We start from the raw sequence: 22,222 nt of genomic DNA, 5'->3' as shown, positions 1-22,222 counted from the left end.
TGCCTGAACTCTGCTGTGTGTGTGTGGGGGGAGGGGGGGGGATTTGGCAGCATGTTTATGAGCGAGAGAGGAAGATATTCACAGTCAGAATATGATTAAGTTCTTTCAGCAGAATGTTTATATACATTTGATCCAGATTAAATCCAGCCTCAAACAGAAAAACAAAGATTTCAGTTATAACATATTAGACCATTTGAGTGTTGTTGTTTTTTTTGTTTATTTGTCCTGGGAAGTTTCCCTGAGAACAACCTGTTCACAGTAAGACACATGAAAAAACATCCGGGAGCTGGTGCCACGTCTTCACCGGCACAGTTGTAGGTCACAACTCAGGGGCAACTCTGTGGCAGTAATGTTTAAAGGTTTCTTTCATTACATTACATGATATTCATTTTGATGACACTTGTCCAAAGCGACTTACAATAACCGGTTTTGGACTGTTATTATTATATTATATCAGACGTAGGCAGGAAGCATTTTTTTTATTTCCCGCCCCCTGACCGGGAATCGTACATCTCCGACCTTTTGTACAAAACTCAGCGGTGTAACCCACTGAGCTATACCAGCTGCTTTTCCAGTTCCTGTCTCTCAAACAGGCGATCTGCTAATTTATAGAAGGTCATAGTAAAGATATCTTGGTCAGAGGCGTCCCAATGAAAAATCCACAGAACTAAATATAGAAGAAAATGTACCTTTACTGATCCCCATGAAGGAAATTTAATTTTGACACAGCAGCTCAAGTGGAAAATTTAATAACAAATAAAAGAAGAATAGAAAATAGAATCTTGGGTAATAAGATACTTAATACTGTATACCACTGAACTATAGAGATCTTTGAGATCTCATCTTACTGGCTACAAATGGTCATTGTTATCGACAATTTTTTAGTGTACACGGTTTGAGAAACTCTTTCATACAAGTTGAGGCAGTTTGTATGGGCTGCGTTATCATAATCAGGATTCATCAATTATTCAGACATTTGGCCGCAGTGAAGTTGGAACAAAGGCTCAACACAGACGAGTGGATGTTTTATGGACACTTCAGTACATAAAAGGGTAGAAGTATTTCATTTTTAAAGGCCAAATTACCTTCTCTGTATTCTCTCTCTTATCACTAATCCTTTTTATCTTGATGTATGATAACATTCTTATATCCAGTCCAGATTAAAACAAATTCTCAGACTCATGTATCAACGAAGTGAATGTTTTCAATGATTAACCTCAATCTACAAGAGGATCTGTCATTTGGACAGAAAACAAGGGGTCAGACTTCAAATGGGAACCAGCTTTTTAAAAATCTTGTGGCCACTGATAGTGAGAACTAATAGGTTCCAAGTTTTGCAAAGCAGTTTACAAAAGTTTTTAACCAAATGCTCTTTTTACTGGCTATTAGCTTACTATGTTGATGCCACTACAGGCTCAAATATTCTATCCATCCATCGAGCTTCTCCCGCTTATCTGAGGTTCGTTCACAGTGGCAGCCAGCAAAGCAAGGTGTTCCTGATATCCCTCTCCCCAACTACACTTTTCTTCTCTTCCTGGGATATCACAAGGCATTTGCAGGCCAGATGGGATTTTTGATCCTTCCAGGGAGTTCTGGTTCTACCCCGGGTTCTCCTTCCAGTTGGACGTGCCTTGAAAACATCCGATGGAAGGTGCCCAAGAGGCATCCTGATAATATCCCCGAACAACCTCAACTGGCCCCTTTTGATGTGAAGGAGCAGTGGCTCAAAATCCCAGCTCTTCACCGTATCACCAAGACTGAGCTCAGCAATCCTATGGAGAAAATTCATTTTGGTCTGCTTGTATCTGCGCTTTCAATATTTAGTTAACTACCCAGAGATCATCATGACCATTGGCAAGGGTCTGAACGCAGATCGACTGGTGAAAAGCTTTGGCCTGCGGTTGAGCTCCCTCTCCACCACCCAGATCCGCCTCTCCATCTCCTGCTCTATCTTCCCCTCACTTGTGTGAAAAACAAGATCCCAGAATACTTGAACTCCTTCACTTGGGGCGGCAACTCACCTTCAGCCTAAAGAGAGCAATCCAGCATTTTCTGGCAGAGAACCATGACCTCAGTCGGAGGTGCGGAATCCCATTTTATTATATAGCCATATTATTTATATTATACAACACAACTGCTATTCATTTTTCTAGTTTTGCCAATGTATTAGGTGATAATATGTCAGTGTTGTGTTACAGCTTAATTCCACAGTCCCGATTAGCAACAAAACACCAACGTATTATTTATTTCAGTAAAATCTTGATGTTTAAACACTGCTCTGTTTTAAATTAGACCCATCCACACTAAAATGGTAGCAATTTGTTGTCATCCTGAACACATTTGAAATTCATCCGGAACTTAGTTTTCCCTCTGTCCTAGCAGTGGTTTGGTTGTCGAGCCTCCGTGGCTTCTTGGGTCTTTCAGTCCATGTCTAAATTTAAATAAACATTCCTACTTTGGGATTTCATGGTCACACTGGTTTACATCATGTCAATGTTTTGTTTTTTTACTCATGAAATCTACATTTCAGACGTTTCACAATGATGTTTCTCCTTAAGCCATGGGCAGTTTATCTTTCAAAACCAATTTACCCTCCGACATATGTTTTCCATCACCATCCCGCATTGTCAATTACTCTCTGTTATTTTAATGGATAGAACAACTGTGTCTTGAAGCCAAACTGACTCTGAATGTTTATTTCTGTGTTTGTCTCCTGCGTGTGTCAAATTGTGGCACCAGGCTTAATTACAGTCGCGACAACAACAATGAATGTAAAACATACATGGCGGACACTGTGTGCTATTTTGTTGCCTCTTGTCACTTGTGTGCCAGGGTTTAAACTAAATGGAATGACAATTAGGACCCAAATGTCCTTGTCCTTTGAGTGAAAGAGCTTTTACAATTCTTGGCCGTATGTCGGCTCTCAACTCAATTTGCAAAGTAATGAAATTTGTGTGGGCTTGTGTATGATAGCTGTTTTTGCATATGGCAGAGTTTCCCTGCCAGCTCAGAAGGATAAACGAGCCCAGAAACCATTTTTTCTTCTTTTTCTTACCTCTTTCATTTGTTCTAATAAGCTTCTGATAACAGCTGATGGAAATAAACCACTCACTTGCACAGTCTCTGAGTGTATATATCGGGGTTTTTTTTCAATCTCTTTTTTTTTCATGGTTAAATGATTCATGTCAGGAAACACAGGTGGGTGTACTGCCACACAGAATAATTGAAGAAGTGGCTGAAACAAAACCCAGAAGCCTCTAGACCTTTGAGCACCAAAGCAGATCAGTCAATTGACGTTGCATGCGTCTGGGCTCTGGTACTGCAGCACCTGCTTTAAAAGTTATCACTCAGGATCCTTTAACAAGCAGAATATCAGCTGAATATTCAACGTCAGGGCATCTCTGTGTTACAGGCGCTGGATGTCATCCCAAATCTGATGGGAGATAACTGCAGGTATCTGTTGAAGGAGTACAACTTCATCCAGGTTTCTGTGAGTTCCAATTTCAAGCACAACTTTTTCTGAGAAATGAAAAAACTGATCTGCTCCGGACAAACACGCTGTGATTTTCTAAATGCTCCAAGCATACTAGAGAAAATTTTAATAATTTCTGTAAAGGGGTTTTGATTTTCCTGTTCTCCAGGTTAATCGTTCTTGCCTGTCTGAAGTGAAGTCCATACTGAAGGATTTGGAGGCGGCGAATCAAGCTCTTCTTCACCCGCTGGTCATCATTTTGGTGAGTTATCGAGCCATTGTTTTTTTAACAAGACTGAAGCTGTGTCCCAAATCAATGCCATACACTAATTCAAAACACACACACCTATAGTGTTGGCATACTTTTTGGCAGTGTGTATACGAATCAATTAATCAACATACAGGACTTGAAGGGGCAGTAAGCGATTTTAGTCGGTTCTGTGTGTGTACCGAAAAAAATGTGGGTTTTCGGCTCAGCCCTGGCTCTGTAAATCGAAAACCAAAAAATGATGTGGACTGCACCATGCAACACTGTGTGTGCAGTTTGTAAACATCACTTGCTGACATATTAAGAGACGTGCTAGCCACTGGTTTCAGGGCTTTTGGCCTTGTGGTTAGTGCGTCGGTCTCCCATCCCAGAGGCTGCGGGTTCGAGCCCCAACCAGTGCAGTCAAAAAGTCTAAAACAAACAATATTCTCCAAAATTGCTTACTGCACCTTTAACTGCTTTAAGCTGATGAAATGTTCACTACAGAGAAAAACACTCTACAAATAAGAAATGTTTGTAATTTCTAATATCTGTTTGGAAATGTTTCATCAGGGATGGATATTGTTAGGATTTTATCAATACCATTGTTATCGGTCTGGTTCCTCATCAATACTCTTGTCTGTGCTTTTTTTATTCCTAAAATTACATATTTATTATGAGAAAATAAAATTTGTGTTCTGATTCAGATCAGAATATTTCATGGCTCTCAATCCATTTCATTCAAACAACAAAACACCTGATGATGTCAGTAGAAAAAAATTCTTGGGATCACCAAAATTCATCCTCTATGGAACATAAATGTCTGCAAACAATTTCATGGCAATCCATCTAATATTTGTTGAGACATTTCGGTCTGGACCAAAGCGGTGAACTGACGACTGACGTTTCCACCAGCAGAGCCGTGACGTTAGAGTGGCTGAAAGGCCACACATTAAGAACAAACCTACACTCTCACAACACCTCACGGTTTCCACTCCGTTCTGTGGGTTTGCTGTTCTTTGTGTTGTCTGAAGTACAGATGTGTAAACCAGTGAAGACGATGGAACGGATAGATGTTGGGAGTTGACAGCAGCTGTCTGGTATCAGCTGCGTGGTAACTGTGGCGTGGAAAGTTACAGGGAGAAAACATTATTTCTTGGATTTATAAATGCTGATTTCAACTTTTTAACTTTTCTAATTCAAACTTTGCACCCGAAGAACCAGTGCCACAATCAAGTTCAGTAATGAGGCCAACAGAACCTGGAATACCTGCTCTCAATTCTGTGATGGATAAAACAGATCCAATGCAATAGTCAATAGTGAAACCTCACACCAGGACAAAAGCATCTGTCTAAGTCTTAATCTAGTTTCACCTTTCTTCTTCTCAGTGTGCCTCTTCTTCAGTGCTCAAATTAAGGTAAAAATAAATTACTTTTCCAGCTTTGGCTACAAAACAACAGGGATTCAACCTTTTGCTATAAATGTTGTTTTGACATTGAACGAACACAGAAATAAATCCCAACTATTTATGCAAAGTTTGGCCACTGTGGCAATAAATCAACAATTACAGAATGACAGTTTGGGCAAAAACGCACCCTGACTCAAGTGTTGGCAATGAAAATAAAAGACCTGAACTCAATGGCATTGAAACACTGGTATAGAAAAAAGTTGCACTGGCATTGGAACAAGAATTGCCACTAAAGAAAATATTATTGCAAAGAAAACGTTGTTTAACAAATTTAATCTTACAATCGTTTTATCTTGTTTTGTTTTCATATTTAATGTGTTTTTTAATGTCAATCTTCATTATTTTTTTTTCATCAGTATTTACCTTAACATCTGAATATCAAAAGCTTGTTTACATCACTACAAAGTTGAGAGTTGCATCAGATCAGAACTTCTTGAACATTTTATTAACGTCATATACACAAACAGCACCAGGTTTATCATCGTCGTTGAAGGTCTGCAGCAATAAGATTCCAGTTGTTTTTTATTTCTTTACAATATTGCATATTTTTCGTTTTATAATTAAGAGCTCAGTAGGGCTGACCAAAAAAATGATAACGATAATTGTCGCGAAAAGGCCTTTCTTCGATAGAAATTTAAGACACGTCGATATAACTTGGATAGAGCTAATTCTGTCCATGTTTTGACAGATAACGCAAACAGCCAATGATAATGAGAATAGTGCCATGCTGAACCAATCATGTGGTTTGAATAGAGTTACAGCCACGTCAAGTTAGGTTGACGCACACAGCACAGAGCGGAGAAGCAGCCACCAGCAGCTCTGTTTATGTTTGGGCTTCTGCAGCTCATGAGTCCGTCAGGAGTGAGAGCGAGATAAAAGAGAAAAAATTATGACTGGAAATGTTAAATGTTAAAATTAACTTTGGTTTAAATAGTATATCTTTACATCTCACAACGTTTAAATTTGACAGAAATAGTGATTTGAATTATATTGTGATATATATCGATATCGATCAATATGAAAAAAATTATGGAGATAAGATTTTTTTCCATATCGCCCAGGCCTAGAGCTCAGAGATAAAAGCTCTGTTTCTGTTTGAGGAAAATAAGGTCAGAATCTGCACGAATGTCATGTTTCTGTTTTATAATTTGTTTGTTCTGTACAAACAAATAAATAAATAAGTTATCAGAAAAAAAGGAAGAAAAAGAAAAACATAATCCATAAAACTATCAGACTGTTAGTTGTTGAATGTTTTATTATCAAATGTCTTTGCAAACCTTTCCTACACGTTTGCAGAGGTAGAATGGGCCGAATCAGCTTTTTATCAAACAATCAGCACGTAACAGGTTCTGCGTGCTGATTGGTCAAGTTAAGCTCCTCTCAGTATCTTTTCCACACTTTGAATGAACTTTTCTTTGCCTGTTTCTAAATACAGACATCTGGCACAGGGCAGATTCAGTTTCATTCAGCTACATGTACTACACGGTCACAACCAAACCTTTTCCCTTTTTTTCCGCTTGTAAAAACGTCTATATCTCCGGTCCCTTGAGAAGCTCCGTAGCTGTTAGAAATCGTACACCTCCTCGGAGGTTGGCGCAGCTCGACCTCGTTCACTGTTTTCTAGGTTTCAAACTTTGACCACTAGCAGAGAAGCAAACAAAACAAGCAAACTGATCAAATCTTCCCAAAGAAACATTTAAATATTTGTAAATGACTAGTTGATCCTTTTTTTTTTATATGAGGAATTGACCTCTTTCACTAAAACAGAGCTGTCTGCTTGACTCTACTATTTTCTATTTTTAAATCATCACGTCTTTCCTTTTCTCACTGTTCTGTTCTTTTCTACAATAATTTTTTCTGTTTTATTTCTTCGTACTCTGATGTAGTCTATTCTAGTCTATTTTAGTATATTCTGCCTAATTCTTTTCTAGTCTGACTCTATTCAGTCTAGTCTATTCGGTTGTACCCTATTCTAGTATAGTCTATTGTATTCTATGCTGCCTGATTCTATTCTATTTTAATCTGTTCTAATCAAGTCCATCTAGTTTATTCTGCCTGACTATATTCTATTTTCTTGTCTAGTCTGTTCTATTCTGCTTGACTCTATTCAATTCCACTCTGTTCTGTTCTATTTTGTTCTATAATGTTCTATTCTACTATATTCTGTTGTGTTCTATTCACCAATTAATCATTTATGTCATTGATCACATTGACATTTTCAAGTTCTCAAATATGAAGATTTGCAGCTTTATTGTGGACTCAACAGAAATCTTCTTCCTTTTCTGACATTTTATTGACTAAATAATAAATAGTTTGATAAAAATGGTAAGAAAAAGAAAAAAAGACTTAGTTGCTGCCTAACAAATTTCTAATTGAAATTAAATATCAGATAAGGCTGTTACAATATATGTTTCCAGAAAGTATGAGACAAAGTTTAAATATATATATTTTTTCAAAGAAGAGAAAAATCTGAAAGTCTACTTTTCCCTTCCAGTCTAACCTGATTTCATGGTCACATCTGAATGTGTACGAACTGAACATGAAGCTGCGATGACGAGAAACATTAAGCAACCCCTGAGTGTCACGGTTAAAAGTGATGTGGCTTAGTTCAGTACCACAGTGTTTTACTTCTTTTGTTTTTCTTTTTTTTTTTTGGCAAGGACTTGCTGTTAGATTGCACCCGTGTCTTATTATGTATCACAGGTTTGATCACATGGTAGTGATCAGTGGAGGGATCATTCAGTTTAAAGTGTAGATGGTAGCCTTGAGGGCAGAGACGCAGACGGATTGATGAAGGTCACCGTTTCGAACAGTCTGTGAAAAAGAGCTGTTATGGCCTTGAGCAAGGCATCCAAAGACAGAGCCCCATCTTGTTGATATTACCACTTCATGTCTTATGTTGTTAAGTTTTCTAAATCTGTGATTAATGTCCGTGCCAGGAGTTTTTGTTTTATATAATAAAAAAACCAACCTGACTGACAGGTTAAGATCATGTGTCCTAGCAGCACAATCAGCAGTTGTTTTAAACAGCCAGTAGCCATAGCAACAATTCTGGTGTTTGCATTACAGTCCCTTTTAATTCACTGGTTAACTAAATTTTGAAAGGTCACAAATTCATACTCAAATTCATGGCAGTTTAACTGCCCGTGTTTTTAGCCCATTCCCCCCCACAACTGACAGCATGTGTTTATGTCCATGAACGTATACATTAAGTATAAGTCATTATGAAAAAATGAAGTACACAATTAACAAGGCTTTACAGCGCCATTTGTAAAAAGTATAACTAGGCACCGTCTCCCTTTATTTTAGTTTTTAGTTAAGTGCAGTAATTAACTACACTTTATCAATACTTTTTTTTTCTTTGCCTCATTTCTTTTTTAGTGAAGCCAGAAGAAGCTGGAACCATTAAATGTTTGTAGTTATTGCTCCAAAAATGAATTGATTATCAAAATAGCTGCCAATTATTTTGTGTCATTCAACTAATTGATTGATCGGCTGATTATATCAGCCCTACTGTTCACTTCCAGTGGCTTATGAGAAAAAAAAGTTTTTCAGAGTAGATCTCTCCTGTAACCTATCCAGTAAACATGCCAAGTGGCCAAAGATAGAGATGATCGGTTAAAGTGTGTAATTCTTAAAGAAGGTTCACAATTCATGATTGAATTTGAAATCTGGAATGAAATGATACATATTGTTGGAAAAAATTTCACAGTGGCGTCAGTGTTTCAGTCGACTGGTAGGAACCAGTGGCCTGGAGGTTTTACCTGCTAATGGGCCAAATAATCAGCCGTCAGACTGAAATTCGCTCGATGACAGCAAACATCTGATTGATATTCCAGTATAAGTGTAATAATTGCATGTTTGGAGCAGATGTCTTTACACATGTGAAACGATTCTTGCAACTCTTAGGTCTCACTGTCACAAATAATTGCAACAAATAAATCTTAATTTAAGTCGCTGTCTGTGGGACGGTCATGGAAATAAGATTTGGATACTCGTAGAAATGACAGAGTAATGTGAGCCAATGTGTCTGGATTATGCTATTCTAATTGGTGCAAATAAACACCAGAGGCCCTGAAGATTTACGACTGAATTAGAGTCATTATATCCTCAGACAGGACTGTGCTTCAAACAAACATCTGTTTACTCTCAGCACAGCAGCGCTTCCCAAATCTGACCCTGAACACAACCTTAAATAAACGGGCCTATTGAGTTGCAACATGTTTAAAGCCTGCTTGAACAGTGAACGGTAATTGCCCCAAAAAGGCGCATAATTGCATTTCTGTTAAGAGATCTGTGATATTGGCATGTGGTGTCTAATTGGGCTCGGTGGCCTTTGTTGTGATAGGTGCATTTGAGCTGTCCAGATGAGCTGTCCATCAGCAGGGCAATGCCAGAGTTGGCGGCATTCATGGACGTGGCCTCAGCAGCCAATCTCCGAAATATTCTCCTCTATGGCATCCAGGTTCATCAGTCAAAGGTAAGTGCTTTGTTGTTTCCTCTGTCTTCTCCACTATTTTCTTTTATTTCTTCCTTAAGTCAGCTCTGACTTCTGTTAGGGGTGAGTGATATAGCCTCAAAAGGATATCACGATATTTCAAGGAAATTTGCGATAACGATATTTATGATAATATAGAAAAAATAATACTGAACAACATTTTATTGGTGATTGCAGCTTGCAGGCAGCAGCATTTATTAGTGCAAACAAAATGAAGGGCATTTTCCGTCCTTCTTTTTAACCAGCAAGCTACTGCACAATATTATCTTCTAGCAAAATTGGCAATCCAATAAAATCTTTAGTCAAAATGTAAACACTCACTGTTTATGAAAATAAAATACATATGCTTTCAAAACATAAATAACGGATGCCTTACATCTATATTTTCGATTACCAAAGTGTTTTCTCTCAGATTTTTTTCAGCAGCGATCAGCAGGCTGACACGCACACACACACACAAACACTGTACACTGCTCCAAATCAATGTGCTGCCTTAAATTTTCATCCAGACTCGAGGTGTGACCCGACTTGCAGCTAATAAATTCCCCGTATTTACTGCACTTAGCCTTGTCATCGCTTTCTCTGTTAAAAGTAGTCAGACTTTAGACTGTTCCAGTGTTTCCTCTAGGATTTTTTTCAGCAGCGGGGGCAGGCCAGCCCTACGGAAAAAAACAAAACAAAAAAATATTTAAAATGTTATGCTAGCATAGTAAACCTGCTGTCGGAAGAATATCAATAGAGAGTAACTTTACATGGTGAATGTTCTTTTAAATTTTGAAATCTATCAAAATTAACTTGAGCTTGTTAAATCTACCTTCATCTCACTGTCTCTGTCTTATGGATGGGTATCGTCTGAATTTTATTGATTCTGATTCTGGTTGTTCTTATTGATTTTGGTTATAATCGGAAATCTTTCCTGCCACAAGCCATTAGACTGTACAACACCTCACCTCTGTCTGACAGAGACACTCTGGAATCCAGCACATTTTTACCTTCATGTCATCTTCTTATGCACATTACTGGTAACTGATTACACACTTGCACAAATATTATATGCATTATTTATTTTTAATTCATCATACTTGCATAGTTCTGCAGTTCTTATATTTTTAAATTTGTATTTCTGATACAATATATATATTTTTTTTATATTTTGTAAGGTGTATTGTATGACAGTTAATTGCTAATGTAACACCAGAATTTCCCAGTTTGAGATCAATAAAGTTCATCTATCTATCTACAAGTCTTATTCAATACTATCTACAATACACATTCATGTGACAAGTTTCACTCGAGGAGCCTGTGCTGAGCAGACTGACACACCCTAGCACTCTGAGACCGCAGGACAACAAATACTGAACATTGCTCCACATCAATGTCGTGCTGCCTTAAATGTCTGTCCAAATTCAAATGCGACCCGACTCCCAGCTAATAATCGCCCTGTATTTACTGCACTTTGCCTCGTTGTCGCTTTCTCCGTTAAAGTAACTCGGTCCATGTTTCACTCTGTGGCTCAGACATTAGCATGCATGCTAAGTGCTTGCTCCTTTCACAACACAGGTGCAGTTACGTTGATGTGTGACATATATTAAAAAATATATCTAAATATATCTTCGAGGAACCGATAAGCAGAATCGAAATGTAACTTTTCCTCACAGGTACCAAGGAACACTACTGATTGTGGACCGCTACATCAGTAGCGGAAACCCTGTGTTCATTGCGGTCAATACTTCCCTCTGTGGCACGGACGTTAGAATGCATGCGAGGTGCTAGCTTGTATCAAAACACAGGCACCGTTATGTTGATGTGTGATGTAGACAGACAGGTCTTGGCCGATGAATATAAACCTCCTGGGCCTGGCAAGTAGTCACGTCCTTGCAACATTTGGGCTTTATTTGCTGTCACTGCCCGTACTGATGCTACTTTCATTCTTAGACATCTTTGGGCATGTGTATTTGTCGAGCACATGCGCGATATGGAATGTAAATGTGGCATACGTCATTGCGTTGCTATATCATTGATGCCGCAATATCACACTTTTTTACTACGTAATTTTTTTTTTACCTGTATTATCGTGGACGGTATGATTTGGCACAGCCCTACTTCCTCTGCTGTGAATACATATTTTAGAGAGGCCAAACTGAACAGAGTGTTCGTGTTTTTTAAGTGTCTTGTTCCACTGTCTTGTCATGTTTTTTATGCTTCTGGCAAGGTTGCAGTCTTTCATCGCCCACATGCACTTGTAAGTGTCTGTGCACACTTGGATGTGCATCTATAATAATAATAATAATAATAATAATAATAATAATTCGTTTTATATAGCGCCTTTCAAGGGACCCTAGGTTGCTTAACAAATCACAAACATACACGCACATACAAACAAAAGTCAGATGGGTTTTGAGGAGTTTTTTGAAGAATTCCAGAAAAGGGGCATTTCGGATTTTTGAGGGGATGGAGTTCCAGAGGTTAGGGGCTGCAACACAGGAAGCTCTGTCCCCAAAAGTCCGCAGTCTGGAGTGAGGGATGGAGAGAAAACCCTTTTCTGTTGACCGCAGATTCCAGGATGGGGTGTAGGGATGGAGAAGGTCCAGTACATATTGGGTAGGGTTATATATATTAATATTGGTCAAAATGACTGGATCGGATATCGGAAGAAATAAGAAATAAAATCCGATCCGTAACATAACAGTAAACGTACCAAATAAATGCCTATTTACGTGAATGAACAGTTTACCAAAAAACATTCTGGCAAAAGTTCTGTGAGAACTCATGACTGAGTATTGCATAACTCAGTCATGTTGCTGGCTATGTGTGTCTCCCTTTAGGGGAGTTGATTATTTGTTTCACAGTTAAGATGGCTAGGTTAAGCAAAGTGCATCCTGAACAATGCATTATTTGTGTTTTATTTTATGAGTGGAGAAAAGATTGTATCAAGGTTGCATGATCGGTATTAGATCGGACACAAAAAGTGGTTTTGTCCCATCTCTAGTATTTGGGGGCAAGGGCATGGAAGGATTTATAGGTGAGGAGGAGGATTTTGTAGGTGATGCGGTGCTTGACTGGGAGCCAATGAAGGTGAGTAAGGTCGGGGATGATGTGCTGTCAGGGCCTGGTGTGAGTGAGAACCCTGGCATCTGAGTTCTGTACATGCTGGAGCCTGTCCAGGGTTTTGCTGGTCACCCCGAACAGGACACCATTGCAGTAAACCAAGCGGGATAAAATGAAGGTATGAATAAGTGTCTCTGCCACACAGTCAGAGAGTGAAGGCCGAAGTCTGGAGATGCTCTTCATGCAGATTTGGTGATGAATTTGATGTGTGACTGGAATGAGAGGGTGGAGTCCAGGGTGACACCCAGGCTGTGGACTTCTGGGGACGGGGAGCAACCATCCACCAAGAGGAGGAGATATCTGTCCCTCTGGATCAGTGGCTTGGGTGCCATGACTATCGAAAAAAAAAAAAAGTATTTATTATTATTATAAGAACTCAATATATATCAAGGAGATTTCTGGTTCGTTTACACAGATCAACAAGGTGGTCAGTGTATGGTGCCTCAAGACAATCTGCCTGTTCCCGGTCTCTGCAGTGTTTTTAGTTTAGGGTAATGTCGTCATCTCCCCGCGACTATGACACCTCGAGAGAGACTTCAGCTGCTCGATGGTTGTTGTAGCTTGCCACAGACAGGTTGACCTTGCTTGGTGCCTGAGAAGACTCGTCTTAACAGTTTCTCAGAGGAGAATAGAAAAAATTCCTCGACAACTATGAGCTCTGTTTTGCTGCTATATGACATCCAAGTTTTTATTTCATTCAGGCAGTTGACAAGTGAAAGTGGGAGGAGCTGATTGGAAGGTTTGGCATTGCAGTGGAAGCTGAGACCATGGTGGTGGATTATTTGACCAAGGGAGAGCATGTGGATGGTGTAAAGGAGGGGTCCAAGCACAGAGCCTTTGAGGGTGACAAACTGTTTCCTGTCCGAGAGGTAAGACTGGAACCAGGAGAGGGCTGAACCAGTGATGCCAATGTATTCAGAAAGACGACTGAGGAGGATGGTATGGGAACAGTATTGAAGTCTGCTGAAAGGTGGAAGAGTATGAGGATGCTAATGTGGCCGTGGTCAGCACCGGTTAGGAGATCGTTGGTGATTTTTTAAAGAGGGAGGTCTCAGTGCTGTCGTGTGCTCGGAAGCCAGATTGAAAGGGTTCGTAGGGGCGGCAACTGCTCTCTCCAGGATTTTGACAGTAAGTATTGCTGAATAGCATCCATTTTGGCCAGGAAGAAATCCAGAAATGTGGAGCAGAGATCGGGGGCATCAGAGGAGCAAGGGGCATCTGGGGGGCGGAGTAGCCGGTTGATGGTTGAGAAGAGTATTCTGGTTTGGTTTTGCTGGTTACCAATAAGGGTAGAGTAATAGTGTGTTTTGGCCTTGGGGAAGGCTTCTTTGTAGGTCCTCACATGGTCTTTGAAGTTCTTAAGGTAGATAGTAAGGCCAGATCTTTGACGAATTGCTCCAGTTGGTGATCAGTAGCCTTCAGGGAGCGGAGTTCAGTGGTGAACCAGGGGGCAGGCCGGGAAAAGGAGACAGTCAGGGTCTTGAGGGGGGCAAGAGTGTCGAGGCTGAGGGATAAGGCCGCATTGTAGTTGGCGGCTAGGCCATCCACCGTGGAATCGGGGGGAACTGGGGCCAGGTGGGGGGCTACAGTTTTGGCCAGGGATGATGTGCTTACAGATTTAATGTTCCTGAAGGTGATGGTGCATTTGGTTGAAGCCTGGGCAGAGAAAATGATAGCACTGTGGTTGGATACAGCTAAGTCAATGCACTGCAAGTGGGAGGGAGTAGTGCCAGTGGAGCACACCAGATCCAGTTTGTAACCTTTGGTGTGAGTGGGACCATTAACGTGCTGAATGATGTTGAGGCAGTCGAGTAGTGACAGAAATTCTGCAGCGAAGGGACAGCTGTTACGGTCGACATGGATGTTGAAGTCCTCGAGGAGGAGTGCGGATGGTGACCTGGAGCAGACGGAGGTGAGTAACTCACATACCTTGGACATGAATGTAGTGGAAGCTTTTGGGGGGCGGTAAACAAGGAGAAGCTTTGTAGGCCCAATCCAGTGAAAAACGGAGACACTCAAATGAGGTGACGTTAGGCACTGGTAGTTCTTTTACTGGGATGTCAGCTTGGTGTATCACAGCCAGCCCACCACCATGACCCATAGAGCAAGGTTTCTGAATGTAGGTGTAGCCTGGGGGAGTGGCTTGATTGAGTGCCATGAAGTCTTGCAGATTCTTTAGGTTTAAAGCACCGTGCAGCTCGACCTCCACACGTGTCTGCCGGAACTCCACACTTAAGCTGTTTGTCATGGGAATCCTCAGCGATGCCCCGCCAAGTGCTCACCGGAGTCTTTGGCGTGGATGTGGTTGCCCTGAAATTCATAACTGACAGCTCAGCAATTACAGTATTATATAAAGCTGAATTATTCATCTTGTCAGGATTCATGCTACCAAAGCCGTGAAGTGAAATCACAACTTTTTTTCGGCCACATTTGCAGGGCAAAGTCAGAGACAAATGTTGAATATACATGGTGATGTTGGCCTTTAAGTTTGACATCTGGTACCATTTGTGTTCGAGCACTCTGCAGCAGTGTGACAGATGAGGCCTCTTGGCAACTAGATCACTTCACAAATCAGTGGTTAAAAACCTCTGTGCCTTGGGCGAGTGGATGTTTGAGCGGGTCATGTTTTATTCAGTACTGCACAAGAACATGTGAAGGATGAGCTGAAGAAGGCCAGGTCCTCGCTATGGTCAGTGAGTCGCCGTTGTATGTCAGTTGTTTAATCGAATTGACATTTTCATATCTATAAAATTGAGTTGCTGCTGGCCCACAAACGAGCCTCATTCTATTGAATGCTGAACATCAGAGTTTCAGCTTTAGCTCCTTTCAGAGAAAACGGGAATGGAGTGGACTGAGATAATGCGCAGTCTGGTCAACCATATTAAAATCCTTGTCCTTATGAGATAGTAGAACAGAAGAATACAGCCTTGTATATATTACCCTTAGCTCTTTGTTATAATAAGGAATCTGCCGTACAGTTACAACATGCATGGATATTGCTCTCAAAGTTTTTTTTATGTCTTTGGTTCTTATAAAATCGATCTGGAAGCAGACGATAATACAAATAGTGAACAAGCAAAAAGTCAGGTTGAAAGCTTTTCTGGAATTTTTTTGTTGCTGCTTTTTTCTTTATGAAAACATGAAAAGATTTTTTTTTTTTTAAGTGGATAAAACCTGAGATGGCATTTGGTGCTGCAATTACATTATGTAACAGAGAACCAAATCTCTGGTATTTTTGCCATTAAACTAACAAATTATACCGGCCAGAGGATGAGATTTTCAGTTTGGTCACATCAATTTTTAAATTCGAGCAAAATATTTGCGTGACGCCATAGACAATTAGCGTTAAGATCCTCCCTCTGTCAATGTCGTCAGACGTCCTGTCATTGAAAACAAAGCACAATAGAGCCATAATCTGTGAACATCTGAACAGTGACTATTTTTACTGTTTTTACATGTTAATAGATGTAGTCCCTTATCACCACCACTCAGGTACCCTTGAAGGACGATGGATTGGTCCGAACTACAGATGTTCCGATACCATTTTCCCCTCCCGATACAAATTCTGGTACCTGGACTTTGCGTATTGCCCAATACAGAGTATGATCCAGTACCAGTGTATTTACTAAAATAACAGCTTATAAAACATAGTTCAACAGCTGTTTGGAAGTGACAATTGGTATCATTGTTGTTTGGCCTGGCTCAGATTAAACCCTTCAGCAAACTAATACATACAGAGAATAAATGTCAGATAAATTTTGTATTATCTAGTGTCACAGTCATAACAGCAAAAGAACACAAATAAATAAATCTTGTAATAAACAAAAGTTACTTCCTTTAAATAATTGGTAAAGTGCAGCCACAGTTTATCAAAATAAAAGTGCAGTAACAGTATAAAACAGTGCAACAGCAACTTCAAAACTAAATAAGTCTTGGAATAAATTGTGACAGTTCAGTCACACTCCCGGAAATCACTTCTTCTCCGTCCGTCCAAAACAGCTGTCAAGAACTGATTATAGGGTTTCTGATACTTGTATCGGGACAACTTTAATCCCATTTATAGCTGCACATTGAGTCTAAATTGCAGAATACTGCAGCTGCATGGGAATATGATCTATATATATATATATATGTGTGTGTTGCACATTCTGATATAATGTTAAATGGTAAAAGTCATTACGCCAATGTATGTAATATCCTCTCTTCCTAGAATACTAACTTCAAATTCAAGGAAAAATAAAATAAATATCAGACAGCTACTGTTGAAAAACAGAGGTAAATATTATGAAAAATGTGTGGTTTTAACCTGGCATCAGTGAGGATTTGTGTCTTATGAATACTAATATTTGTGCAGACGGAGAAGCTTACTTATCTGGATTTCACTGCAAATTTCAGAGTGCCATTGACCGGGACATGCTGCCAGTACACAATACTGTTTTGAGTCACGATAACATTTTACAAAAGAAACCTCCAATTTAAGTTTTATATTTAATGATTATTTCTCATGCCTGAAATTCCCTGAGTGATGGTCAAATAAGGTGTGACATTAATACTACGTAAATATTCTAGATTTTTGGATACAAAAATTGTTAAAGATAATCCACCATTAACACTGAGAGCCTTTTGTTCCTCCCTGAATGATCACATCCTCTGACATGATTGGTTGTTGTCAACTGCACTTGGGAAGAACAACTGGGGAGAGCATTTAAGTGCATTTAAGTGCTGACTTTTATTATGTATCACTCTGAGGAATTATTGGACGCACCCACCGGTTTGGAAAGGAACAGACATTTTAGTTAAATGGCCCATATTATGCTCCAGGTACCTTTTCAGCCTGTCTCCACGTATATTTGGTTATCTGGGGTGCCTGCCAGCCCATGGAGAATGAAAAGATTTGGGTTGGCTGTGCAGACGGTCTGTGAACGACCCATTCACAGCCCGGGCGTCAAGTGACGTAAGGAGACTCCTGCTACTGGGGCAACCACGCCCCCAACCTGAGCAGTACCTCCCCCCTTGAAGTGTGGAAAAACAGATCGCGTCTACGCCATAACTTTTCCACCCGCAAGCGAACGACGACCGCGGGCATGGCCAAGCTAGACTCGCGGCCGGCCGGCGTAGCTAGACTCTTTGCTCCGGTTTCTTACAACGAGGACAAAAACATTATCGAAACGTTCTATCGAACGCATTTTCTATTGATAACGTGTCTAACGCGATACATATCCTTATCGTTCTATCGCCCAGCCCTAATATGCTGTGTGTGTAATTATGGAGAACGTGTTCGCTGTGCCTCCCGGGTCTCTACGTCATGTTTGTGCCTTGTCAAGTGCGACTGTTGTCATGGCAGCGCAACGCCGTAGTTGCGCAGCAGACCCGGGGAGGAGCGAGGCGGGGCTTTGCGGTACACGAAGGGAGGGGGGCGAGATGTGAGCAGGAAAGCGCTGGAATTGACCATAGTCTCACAGGGCTGTTTATGAAGAAAGAGGAGGGTGCTCTGTGGCTTGATCCTTGAGGTGTTTTGACATTGAATGGCAAAGACATGTAGTGCACACACCTGAAAACCAATGTAACTTGTGTAAAAGGGGGCATAATATGGGCCCTCTAAAGGAAGGATAGGCGATTTCGAAAATCGCCCGCAATGTCCCTCCCGCCTTGCCCAAATGTCCCCGCTTCCTTCAGACCTCTGTCCAAAGCCCCTCCCCCACATCACATGAACGCACACTTCTGCCTGAGTGCATCGGAGGAGGAAGACATCGCTTACCTACTGTTCGTGGCTCATTCACAAGTAAGAAAACACAATGAACATAGCTATTGTTGGTGGGCACATTTGTCAAGCTAACATGTGTTGTGTTGGGAAATATCATTGAGTTCTGATGCAGTAACTTGTTGTTGGCTAGCTAGCAACAGGCTGCTGCAGGCTGAGCTAAAACATAAACAAGTTTAGCAGTACTACACAGACAACGTTTGTTTTTTGCGCATTTCAGCCATATTGTGTGATGATAAAACAGCTGCACCCCCTTTGTAGCTTTCTGCCCTTGTTTATGTTAGTATGTTTGACACAATGAAAGTGAATTTTGTACAGGACTCATAACCTGTTGTTTAGCATGTCAGAGCTTCCACAATGAGATTTTTGTTGGCTCAGACTTAGTTTACTCCAGACTCTGTTCAATATATCTAATCATACATCTAATCATTTATCATGTATCTAATCTAATCATGGGTTACTGTACAGGCCAGAATTCAAGGACTGAGCTTGGAGCAGTGACGTGACACGAGCCTGCTGTTTTACTACACCTGACATCAGCAGATGCTTCTCCAACGGGCCGTTCCGTTGCAGGTCAACCTACTTGTGTCTGCCAGAACTGCTCACAGACGTGGAAAGAAAGTGCTGTGGGCAACTTCATGACTCTTGTGTCCAGGCTGCCACATATGGACATTTACATTTTGCACATATAGTATTTTGTGCAATACCAATGTTTATTTATTTATTTATGTTCAGCATAACCTACTCTAAATTGTTGGAATAAAATGTTTTAAAATGTTCTAGGCCTTTTCCTTATACTCACAGCATAAACAATCCAACCATTACATTTACCTCTTTACAAGCTGCACAAATAATGAGAACAGAATGCCTCATGACACCCGTTTGTTTTTTGGAAAATCATACAATATAACAATTATATATATTATAATATTAGCATAAACAACATATGTACAAAAAAGGAAGAAACTGCAGGTCAGGTCTGTTGGCTGACGGGTCAGGCTGTGCTGTCGTCCACTCTTTAGGCAGTGGTCCTGTAGAAAGAATATCACAAGAATAAATCAACTACTGTAAAAGACTGACAACACTACAGCAGCATTATCTGCAGCCACACACAGTTTTCTGTCACCTTTTGTGGGAGCCAAATATAATTGTTTCATTTATTTGTTGGTGGACCAGCCACACTTTCATATGAATGTGTTATGACTTTGTTTAGATAAAAATTGAAGATTATAAAAACTACCTGACTTGCTTCTCTAGCTGTTGACGTGGATTGTCTGGTCTCGTTGCTCTGGTCTTTTTCCTGCCCCTTCGTCCAGACCGTAGTCAGGGAGCAGGGAGACGGTTTCTCTAGGGCCGAAACTCTGCATCGCTCCGGGATCTGTCCTTTGGGAACTGCCCGGCAGCGTGATTAAAAAACACAAAGACTTCTTGATGGAACTTGAGGTGTTGCGGCATTATTATTGCACACAGACTGCAACATGCACATCGACTGCTACTACAAGCCTCTTGCCACGCACACCGGACATTCTCACTGTGCCCGCTCCACACTCAATGCTACGTCCCGTTCAAAGCTAATATAGATAAACAATCAAACCACATTTCTTCACAACTACAGTGAAGACACCTGGCTAGCGTAGCATTAGCTACCAGACCTAGTGTCCTCAAGTGAAGCTAACTTGGCGCTGGCTAAGACACACAATCTATCTAACAATTATGTTGGTGCTTTAACCCAAAACAAAACAGATCATTACCTTTCACCCTCTTCTCCTCCTGGAGTTCATGCCAGCGTTGAAGAGCCACACCAATGCAGTGCTGCCAACTCCTCAATAAGGAAAGTAGCTATTGGCTGTCCTAAAAGTCGCTAGAGGTCGCTAAATGACGGCATCACCTAATTTGCATAATTGGCAATGTGCATGTCATTGAAATGGACGCTGTAGGAGAGAGGAATTACGTCGTGGGCGAGACAAAAACAACCTAAATATGTTTGGAACTACAAATGAACTTTCTAATGTCGATTCTTGTTTTTTTATGTCACAATAAATACAGTGATTTAATTTAGACAAATATTTTTTTTTACATTAACTTCCCACTCTGACTGTAAACTAGGGCGGGACCAGCCAGCGGCGACCTCGCACGCGGAGGGGTGAATGTCATGTCCTGCTCTGACTGCAGCTGGGAGTTAGAATGATACGTGCTTCACGTCAGAGTCTCCAAATGTCTCCAATATGACCAGAAAAAGTCGCTAAATTTGCTGCTGGTTGCTTTTTTGAAAAAGAGTTGCTTGAGGGGTCGGAATACTTCAATCTGCTTTTGTCCTTAGCTGTCTGTACTGCTGTCTTTCTGTTGCGACCGGAAGCTGTTGTAGGCACTTTCTTTGCCATTCTGCAACTCTTTTCTTCTTTAATTCAGTGTAGCAACTCGTCTGCTAGCTCTAGCTGTAGCTCTGTAACTGTAGCTCTTTAGCCTCTGCCCCTTTGTTTGCCATGTAGGAGACTGGTCACGCGCCCCACTGTGTGGTGCACAAGCGGAGTGTGCGCAGGCAGGGAGAAAGCCGGTTCATTTTCTTTGGACCGAACTTTCTGATTGGTCGTGGTTTTTACACTCCTGCCTCGGCCACAGATGAAGGATTTTTTTCGTTTCAGTGTCAGATCATTCAATGTTTTCATCACTATCAGTATGTTACGAGAGTTTAAAGTAATATGATAGAAAGTGCTTCCCATAAAAATCGCCTACCCTACCTTTAATTGAATTCAATCTTTGACAGTTTTAAAGGCATGAGCACATGAAATTGTGTTTGCCCCAGAGAGGATGGGAAAACGATCCACCCCTGACCTTTAGTGGTGTCTTTTTGGATAAAAAAGAAATGTGGGTTTTCTCAAACAAGGTCTGACTCTGGTTTCACATTATTCAGAGTAACATCTAGACGTGGAGACACAAGACTCAGTGGTGTGTCGCCATGCAAGCTACTTTGCTGTGTCAAGAGGAGAGAGTGAAATGGAGTCATGGACAATGAACAGCAGTCTCTCTGACGGGACATGTGATCAAAGCCCTTTTTTAAAGTCCTTTTCCGTTTGTGTTGCCACCTCTCTGAAGATGCCTTAGAGCAAAACATCAGGTGCAATAATGTGTGAACAACATCAAACCGACCTAAAGATGTTGACTGAGAATATTCAGACACCGGATCCACATAAACTGACACGATGTTGGGAAAACGGTGGCGGTATACGCTATCAGTGTCTGCTGTGGCGATAGGAAGTGTCATTGGATCCCTCCTCGCACAGGGTCCTGGCTACTTGTCATCCGCTGAAAAGGGAGTTGTCACAGTGATATATGGGTGTTGTAATCCCTGCAGTGAGAGCCCTGATGTTTACCCAACCCCACATTTCCTCCTCCTCAAAGAACCCGGCCTGGGAATCCTAAACCTGAGAAGAGATTATCCAGGCAGGAAGAAAAGCAAGGGAGAGAAAGGAGAAGAGGGAGGGGATGGAGAAAGAAAAGGATCGGTCTCTATAGGTGTATTCTCCTCTACCTGTTCAGATCAAGGCCTGAAAGGCGGACAAGTGAAACCATACACGGCCCAACGTGATCTTGCTGTTACACCCGCGGAGTTGTACCCTCGCCAGGTCAAGGGAGATCAGGGACGACTGCAGTCTCTGTGGCCTCAGCAC

At 40.9% G+C, this 22,222-nt stretch overlaps 1 protein-coding gene across 1 annotated transcript in view; it reads left to right on the top strand.

The window, feature by feature from the left end:
• crppa (CDP-L-ribitol pyrophosphorylase A) overlaps positions 1 to 22,222 on the top strand; it is a 61,807-nt gene that overhangs the window by 17,206 nt on the left and 22,379 nt on the right. The window contains exons 8-10 of the mRNA XM_035608210.2: positions 3,413 to 3,490; positions 3,642 to 3,734; positions 9,536 to 9,667. Coding sequence (XP_035464103.2) covers positions 3,413 to 3,490; positions 3,642 to 3,734; positions 9,536 to 9,667 — 303 coding nt within the window. The remainder of the gene's footprint in view (positions 1 to 3,412; positions 3,491 to 3,641; positions 3,735 to 9,535; positions 9,668 to 22,222) is intronic.

Source organism: Scophthalmus maximus, chromosome 20 (genome assembly GCF_022379125.1).
Source record: "Scophthalmus maximus strain ysfricsl-2021 chromosome 20, ASM2237912v1, whole genome shotgun sequence".
NCBI lineage: Eukaryota > Metazoa > Chordata > Actinopteri > Pleuronectiformes > Scophthalmidae > Scophthalmus > Scophthalmus maximus.
The sequence above is the reverse complement of the archived record's forward strand: the minus strand, read 5'-3'. Positions and strand labels throughout refer to the sequence as shown.